Below are 9358 nucleotides of genomic sequence, written 5' to 3'. Positions count from 1 at the left end.
CATGTGCAGAAGATACCATGGAAAACATTGACACAACTGTCAAAGAAAATGCAAAATGCAAAAAGCTCCTAACCCAAAAACATCCAGGAAATCCAGGACACAATGAAAAGACCAAACCTAATTTAATGCAATCCCTATCAAAATTGAACTCAATTCTTCATAGAGATAGAAAGAGTACTTCACAAATTCATTTGGAATAATAAAAAAAAACCAGGATAGTGAGAACTTTTCTCAACAATAAAAGAACTTCTGGGGGAATCAGAATTCCTGACCTCAAGCTGTACTATAGAGCAATAGTGATAAAAACTGCATGGTATTGGTACAGAGACAGGCAGGAAGATCAATGGAATAAAATTGAAGACCCAGAAATGAACCCACATACCCATGGTCACTTGATCTTTGACAAAGGAGCTAAAACCATCCAGTGTGAAAAGGACAGCATTTTCAACAAATGGTACTGGTTCAACTGGAGGTCAGAATGTAGAAGAATGCAAATTGATCCATTCTTATCTCCTTGTACAAAGCTCAAATCCAAGTGAATAAAGGACCTTCACATAAAATCAGATACACTGAAACTAATAGAAGAGAAGGTGGGGAAGACCCTTGCGAATACCTAGGCACAGGAGAAAAATTTCCTGAACAGAACACCAATGGCTTATGCTCTAAGATCAAGAATTGACAAATGGGACCTCATCAAATTGTAAAGCTTCTGTAAGGCAAAGGACACTGTCAACAAGACAAAATGGCAACCAACAGATTGGGAAAAGATCATTACCAATCCTACATCTGTTAGAGAGCTAATATTCAATATATACAAAGAACTTAAGAAATTAGACCCCAGACAACCAAATAACCCTATTAAAAAATGGGGTACAGAACTAAACAAAGAATTCTCAACTGGGGAAACTAGAATGGCCGAGAAGAAATGTTCAGCATCCTTAGTCATCAGGGAAATGCAAATCAAAACAATCCTGAGATTCCACCTCACATCAGTCAGAATGGCTAAGATAAAACCTAAGGTGATAGCAGATGCTGGTGAGGATGTGGAGAAGGAGGAACAACCCTCCATTCTTGGTGGGATTGCAAGCTGGTACAACCACTCCGGAAATCAGTCTGGTGGTTCCTCAGAAAATCGGACATATCCTTACCTGAGGACCCAGCTATATCACTCCTGGGCATATACTCAGAAGATGCTCCAACATATAACAAGGACTTATGCTCGTCTATGTTCATATCATCCTTATTTATAATACCCAGAAGTTGGAAAGAACCCAGATGTCCTTCAACAGAGGAATGAATACAAAAAATGTGGTTCTTTTACACAATGGAGTGTTACTCAGCTATTAAAAACAACGAATTCATGAAATTCTTAGGCAAATGGATGGAACTAGAAAATATCATCCTGAGTGAGGTAACCCAATCACAAAAGAATACACATGGTATGCACTCACTGATAAGTGGATATTAGCCCAAGAGCTTGCAGTACCCATGATACAACTCACAGACCACATGAAGGTCATGAACAAGGAAGACCCTAAAGTGTGGATGCTTTAGTCCTTCTTAGAAGGAGTAACAAAATACTCAAGGGAACAAATACTGAGACAAAGCATGGGACAGAAACTGAAGGAGGGGCCATCTGGAGACTGTTCTACTTGGGTATCCATCCCATGTGCAGTCACCAAAGGCAGATGCTGATGTGGATGCCAGGATGTGCATGCTGACAGGAGCCTGATATAGCTGTCTCCTCAGAGGTCTGCCAGAGCCTGACATATGTAGAGGAGGATGCTGACAGCTAACCATTGAATTGATCATGGGGTTCCCAATGGAGGAGTGAGAGAGAAGACTGAAGGAGCTGAAAGGGTTTGGGGCCCCATGGGGAGAGCAACAATACCAACCAACCAGAGCTCTTAGGGTCTAAACCACCAGCCTGGGAGCACATAGGGAGGGACCCCTAGCTCCACAAACACATACATACCACCAACACCAAAAATAACAGAAATTAACAATCATTTGTTATTAATATGTCAACATCAATGGATTCAATTCCCCAATAAAATACACAGGCTTACAGAATGAATGTACAAACAGGATCCACCATTCTGCTGCATATAAGAAACATATCTCAGTAATGAAGATAGGCATTACCTCAGAATAAAGGGATGGAAAAAGGGTTTCCAAGCAAACAGATCCAAGAAGCAAGCCAGAGTAGCCATTCTAATATATAATACAATTGACTTTCAAATCAAAATCAATTAAAAGAGATGGGAAATGACTTCTCATACTCATCAAAGGAAAATCCACCAAGATAGCATCTCAATTCTGAACATTATTCCCCAAATGCAAGGACACTCACACCAGGAAAAAGAAAATTATTATCTGACTTGGCTATACCACCTCTAGGCAAGTATCCTCAAAGAATCAGTGAGCTTACTATGGAGATATCCATAGTCCCAAGTTTACCACTGCACTGCCCATACAAATAAAGTCATAGAATCAGGCAATGTGCCACAAGAGAGGATGAATGGATAAAGGAACACAGTGAAATTTCACTTAGTCATAAAAAAGAATGAAATTGTGTTGTTTTCAGGAAAATGAATTGAATTTCAGGTCTATGCAGGACAACATGTTAAGTGAAAGAAGCTGATCCTACAAAGGCATGTACCTTATTTACTGTTATACACAGACTTTCAAGGGTGGAAAGCACTTGGGAGTAAAAGGGACTGTTAGGAACTTGGAGAGGAAGCAGAAAGGGGAAGGGGATAAGAAAGAGTAACCGAGGGGTGAATATGATCAAAGCATATCATAAAAGGTATGTCATAATGAAACACCTTATGTTGTACAACTAATATATATATATATAATGTCATAAAAACAAAAAATCAGCACATGTTCTCCTGGAGAGCAAGTGGGAAACTGTATCTTGAAAGCTTCTCTCACTATTTGTGTTTTGCATATGAGGACTTGTTAAAATACTGTTGCAATCCAGACAATTTTTAAACAAGTCAATTTACTGTCATCTGCAGGTCAAATTTGAAATCTGTGGAAGTGTTGCCCGTTCCTTTTCTTACTCTCTCCTACTTGTAAGGAACTCTTGGCCAGGGAGTGCTGCAGATTTAGTTCTTTGAGAGTTGTTCTTCATCAGCAGCCTGACTGAATTAAGACTGACTATTGGATCACACTTCTGTGTACCCCAGAAAAGTTTCCAGAAACATTTAACAAAGGAACAATGACCTACCCAGAACGTGGTTAGCACCATCTCATGGCTGGACTCCCTGATTAAAAAGAGGGGAGAAAGCAAGTTGAGCACCAGTATTCATTTTTCTCTGGAGATAAAATGTGACCAGTTGCCTTGTGTGATCACTGCCATGCCTTCCCCACCACAATGGAAGACATCCCTTCCATAAGTTACTTTTATCAGAACTTTTGTCACATTAATGAGAAAAGTACCACTTCTCTAGAGGCAGAAACATTGGCTGTGATAGGTCTGAAGTTTCCTACATTTCGTAGTCATTCAGGAACAAGAATTCACTCCAAAAGTTGAGGACTGAGATGGGTATCTGAGTGGCTGCTGTGGGCTTTCCTATAAAGCCACTGGAATAAACTTGGCTTATTATTGCTTCTTCAATTTTCTTCACTTGTCAAATGGGTTTATCTTTTTCTTGGAAGAAGTGTGCTCTATATTACCTACAATATATAGAGGTGCTTTGGGATGTCAGTGTCTTGCCATGTGAAGAGACCACTCTACTTGAAATAGAGGTCCAGCACAGTAGATTGGTTATGAAATGCTTGGATTGGTTGAGGGATTCTTAGGATTACTTGGTGATCTAGAAGCATCAGGGACAGGGAAGCACCAGGCATACTCTTCTGCAGTCCAAGAACTTGCTAACTAGATGTGATAGCTCAGGATGTGCCTTCACCAAAAGCTGTGGTAGGAATAGCTTATAGAGCAGTACTTGAAACTCCAGTTCTTCTGTGTCCAGAGCAAGGTATTGGGTGAAAAAGTGTGAGGTTCAAGGGGTGCTGTGGCCAGAGGTTGATGTGACAGCACCTTCCAAGGATGCAATTGATACAAATGGAAAAAAAAATAGTCTATTCCTCATGCTGTCAACATATCAAGATTACTGTCTGGCTGTTAAAGATTTATAAATGGGAAATTATGAGGCATGCTAACCAAGAGATTCTAAGAGCTTTTAAAACACACTGGGACTTTCTACATAGAACAGAGGTCAGATCCAATAATCTGTTTTATGTTCTTCCATCTCAGATGATTCTTCTTACTCTCATCTGAGTCCACTGGACTTTTATTGCATAAACCAACAAGTCTATGATCCATGAGCTGCCAAAAGGATAAATAGGCAGAGGCTCTGGAAACTTCTTGGAATATCCTCATGACTCATCTTGACTCTGGCACTTACCTTCTGACTCCACCAGCTCTGCCTTCAAGCCTATAGAGTGGGTGGCGCACAGCCCACCCACCTGTCTGCATGGCACATGGATGCAGTATCTCTCACCAGTGATGTTAGTGCTATCTGAAGATGTCAAAACCATAAGTGAGAACCTCACCCCACAGAGCAGGAAGTGAGCCAATCAGAGTTCAGAGCTGGCAGGAGACACATAGATTGACTAACGGAAGAGCAGAATCATTTTAACCCCAGGAGGAGGGAAATCCATCTGTGATTTCAATGTAACAAATTTCTACTCATTCACCCATCCATTTCATTAATTGTTAATGTTTTCTAGGTCCTAAGATAAGATATGATGATCAAACCATACTTATCAACTCCCAAGAAATAAAGTATTGCACATAATTCCACGGGCAGGTAGTCTATGAAAGCAAACATTTTTGTATAAAGAACAGACCCTTATAATCATATACTGAAATAGAAGAGGGGCTGAGGAATTGTAGAACAAGAGGTCAGTTCTTTTCATTGATGTATGGAAAGTGTTTTGTTCTGTGGCCATGTTTTGAAACCAGTAGCCTTCTAAGTCATGGCTGTGGATAGTGATAACCCATGCTACATACAATATAGAGGGCTGCACAACTGAAACTGAAACAACATACCAATCAGAAGCAGCATGTTGTGGAGAAATTGGCTCTGAAGTTTCTTATTCCTGGTTTTAAATTAGTTGTAGCTAAGTGATTTTCACAGTTGACTATTTATGCCCTATTTTATTTTAGCCATCATCACAAAGATTAAATTGACAAGTTATTGATGTGAAAAGTTTAACATCCCTCTCCCCACAAAGGGATTGTTTCCTTCTCCATTCCTTGAAACATTAGGCCTGGGAAACAACTGAGGACTATATAGGCTTGGACCAATGGCCATTTTATTTCTTCTCCCATTACAGACAGTGGGCTTCACATAGATGATACACACTGTGGCAAGCATACTGGGCAGGAATGTCAGGAAGAGCCAGGGCACTTTCCAAGCCTGGGACAGAACTTCCCCTTCTTGTTTCCTCCAAATTGTGCAGGATAGACTTTGAAAGACTTGATATGGAATATGGAAAGGTCAGTGACCTAGTGGAACTTGAATATTTTTAGGAAAGAGTTTATGGATCCTGGGGAATTGAGGATCTATTTGAAGCCAATTTAGAACCACCTTTCACCTGAGAGGTCGCAGTGACTTGTGAAGACTTGACTGGTTGATCTGAGGAAGAAGCATTTGAAGACAATTCTAGATACAGGCTTTATAGCCCCTTATAGCAGATCTCACACACTTTCCTCAAGGCACCGTGGGAAGGGCATGAGTTATGAGGCTGGACAGGTCTAGGTTCTTACTGTACTCTGTTACCCACTGATAACAATGACTTGGTGAGGTAGTTGGACCCCTGTGTCTTTACTTCTCTATAGCCTCCTCATGTAATTATGATGAAAACTAAACAGAGTCATGGACTACAGCAGTATTTAATAGTGCTCAAGAGATAAAGAGATACTATTCCTGTCTTCTTTTCATATTTACTGTATTGAGGAAATGAAATGTGGCTGGTATTCAAAGACAGTTCAATCATGAAAGCCAAAAACTGGTAGTAATACTTACTCATTTTGGATGCTTTGTAACCATCTTTATCCTTCAGGCTTCTGTTGCATGCATCTGCCTTATAAATTTTTGGCCCATAAAAACATTCAACTAGATAATTTTAGCATTGTCGTCACTCACACTCATTTGCCTGGAATCCCCACAATCCTAGGTTCCTGGAATTTATTCTTGGAAATGAGGCCGAGAAAGATGAGTTGAAGGAAGGCCATGGGAATAGGAGAAGCTGAGATGAGCCAATAAAGACCTAATTCCTGGGGTCTGAGATCATACAGAATCTATTCAGTTCCCAAATTAACCAGGAAAACCCTATGGTTCATGGATAAACAAGTTCATGGTGGCCTTCCCACTATACTGAGCCATCATAACAAAGTCTTTCCCCAACAACCCTAACCAGTAGAAACCACAAGAAATCCCCAGAAGAAATGAGCATGTCAGGTTTGAAGGACACAAGAGTAGCTTTCAGCATAGTGTATGAAATAGTAAGAGTCTCAACTAAACACCCCTACATTAGGGTCAGACTGCACAGGATGACTCATGGCTGCCAGGATGAGGAGGCTGGTTTCATGAAGAAGGTGGCCATTTATCTCATATTTAGGAAAATTCCGTGTCAAGTAGAGACATGCTCTGCCTCTGAGTGAACAGCCAGGCATACTGGGGAGGAATCTCACCAATGCGATATCAGCTCTTGTCCTCGTGATCCCAGGTGCTTCATTTAAATGGCATCAAATTGCTTCATTGCCACCCTATAAAAAGTCTCACCAGATGCCAGCTCTCCAGAGTCTTGGCTTCTTCCAGTGTTGCTCCTGCCAGGAAAGAAGGTACGTCTTGTTGCTTGTGATTAGGGACTTGGCAAGAAATAGTCTAGAGGTAGGTTGGGGTGGAGTACTATGGAATAATGAGCCAGGACTAGATATTGGGGACATTTGTGAAGAAAGAGAATGCTTTTGATAGTGGGGAACTGAGACTGGATAGGGGAGGGGGCAGTACTACCTGGGCAGGGACTTCAGAGAACTAGGTTCCTCTGGGGCCATTTGTGCCATCCTCTTGGTTCTACTTACTAACAAAGTGAACCAATGTACAAGTGGCAAGTGGTAGAAACTTACTAAGTCTTGAGCCTGAGTTTTGTTCTGTCAGTTTCAGTTAAAGACTCAGGTTTGCTCAGGCACATGCATCTGCTCTCCCTGAGGACTTCCTGAATTGGAAGGAATAAGAAATAATCCCACCCCTGAGGGATAAATTGGTAGAGGCTAAACTGGATGGAGAGTAATGCGAGGCTGATCCCCAAGGCAGACACGGAAGTAAAATGGGGAGACCTGGGAGAGTTTGGTAGAAACTTAATTTACTGTTTCCAACCCTCTGTTTCCTACTGTGGAAACAGTAGCAGGGTTGAGGACTTGTCTTAAGTCACACAGCCAGTTGAAGGTGTAAGAAGTGAACCTAGATCGTCAGCCTCTGGGTGGTAATGACCTCCAAAAGGAGTTCTTTTTCAGATCACCCTCCTAAGTGGATACACTGCAGAATTTTGTGGAAACCTTTCTCATCTTACAGTTTTGATGAATCTTTTCTTTTCAGATTTTAAAAGAATCACAGCAAGATGTGTGACCAGCAGAAGCAGCCACAGTTCCTTCCATCTTGTGTGAAGGGTTCTGGAGTGGGAGTGGGGCAAGGTAGTGATGGTGCCTCTGGGAAAGGCCAGGTTTCAGGCCAGATTCAAACTGTTGGTGCTCCAGGGCCTGCTCCCTACCAGCCTCAAACCATTGTGAGATACTCAGCTCCAGTTCCTGCTCAAACTTATGTGAAATACCAAGTTCCATGCCAGACCAAAACCTATGTGAAGTGCCCAACTCCCTGCCAGACATACGTGAAATGTCCAGCCCCATGCCAGACGACCTATGTGAAATGTCCAGCTCCATGCCAGACGACCTATGTGAAGTGCCCAGCCCCATGCCAGACGACCTATGTGAAATGTCCAGCCCCATGCCAGACGACCTCTGTCAAATGTCCAGCTCCCTGCCAGACTCAGACATATTATGTCCAGTATCAGGTTCCTTACCAGACCTACTATACTCAAGCTTCTTCAAGTGGCTCAGGATCTCAGGGCTGTGTCCCTGACCCATGCTCTGCCCCCTGTTCCACCAGCTACTGCTGTTTGGCTCCCCGGACCTTTGGGGTGAGCCCTCTGAGACGCTGGGTCCAGCGACCCCAAGGATGGAACACAGGATCTTCTAGCTGCTGTGAGGATTCTGGGTGCTGCAGCTCTGGAGGCTGTGGAGGCTGTGGCTGTGGCTGTGGCTCTGGGTGCTGCTGTTTGGGAATTATTCCCATGAGGTCCAGAGGTCCTGCCTGCTGTGATCATGAGGATGATTGCTGCTGTTAAACACAAAAGAACTGTTCTGCTTCCAAAATGTACCTCCTGCTATGTCTTCTGGACTTACCCAAACCCAACAACTGCTTCCCTAGTTCTTAACTTTGCTCCTTTATCAAGGCATCCTGCCAGAGTTAGCACAACCCCCAAACTGTGGCAAGAATAAAGCTCTGAATGCAATGCATGGAGGCTCCTGTTGACTTATTTGCTCTGAGTTTATGCTCCTCATTATACACCCTGGTGTGCCTTTTCCTGCTTTTGGTTTTCCACTATTAGATGGAAGATCTAAATCTTCCATCTAATAACACAAGTAAATGAAGCTGATGAACTCCCAGCCTTCACACATAGTCTAGAATGCTATGAACAGCTTAGTTTGAGTAAGGCTGTAGACTTTGGGTATGAGGTATCCTTCCTCTTTTTCCCTATAATTAATCTGTCTGAATTTGGTCATAGACTTTCAAGGAGGCATGGCTTTTGTTGTCATTGCTATGCAACCCTTGAGCTTCTCTTCGATGCTGGAGAGCTTTTGAAGTTAAATCTCAGGAGCATTATAGGGTGACACTATTACAGTGAACGTGGTTTGATACTGGTGGGCTTTGTGCATTACATGTTTCTCACTTATTAGACTTTTCCTCTTGAGGGCATAGGGACAGTCCTTCTGCTATAAGCAAGGACTCCCCCGAAGTGGGTAGACAGTGTTCAAGTCAGCTTTGACAGTAAGAAAGGTATCTCCAAGAATAAGGAGAACTTTCCGTGACAAGCATCCTAGCTCTGAGGCCAGGTTTCCTTTGTCATTAGCACTCAGTTATAGATGGTTTTTCATGATCTTTTATGCCTGAAGACTCTAATTTATGTGTGCATGAAAAATATATGGGTGGTGATGGTTCCTAGAGAGATAGCTCAGTTGGCAAAATGCTTCTTATGCAAAATGAGTTCAATCCTCAGAACCCAC

The 9358-nt window shown here is 42.2% G+C and overlaps 1 protein-coding gene across 1 annotated transcript; it reads left to right on the top strand.

Moving 5' to 3' along the window:
* Positions 1-6796: 6796 nt before the first annotated feature.
* Kplce (KPRP N-terminal and LCE C-terminal like protein) lies at positions 6797-8590 on the top strand. Its single transcript, XM_034499469.2, has 2 exons — positions 6797-6859; positions 7614-8590. Exon 2 carries the CDS (start codon positions 7636-7638, stop codon positions 8416-8418), a length of 783 nt encoding a protein of 260 aa, XP_034355360.1. The 5' UTR covers positions 6797-6859; positions 7614-7635; the 3' UTR covers positions 8419-8590.
* The last annotated feature ends 768 nt before the right edge of the window (positions 8591-9358 follow it).

Source organism: Arvicanthis niloticus, chromosome 4 (assembly GCF_011762505.2).
Source record: "Arvicanthis niloticus isolate mArvNil1 chromosome 4, mArvNil1.pat.X, whole genome shotgun sequence".
NCBI lineage: Eukaryota > Metazoa > Chordata > Mammalia > Rodentia > Muridae > Arvicanthis > Arvicanthis niloticus.
Note: the sequence above shows the minus strand (reverse complement) of the source record. Positions and strands in the feature narration are given on the sequence as shown.

Bases quoted from the DNA above. Each gene is read 5' to 3' on its own strand.
- Kplce (XM_034499469.2), top strand. From the start codon at position 7,636: ATGTGTGACCAGCAGAAGCAGCCACAGTTCCTTCCATCTTGTGTGAAG.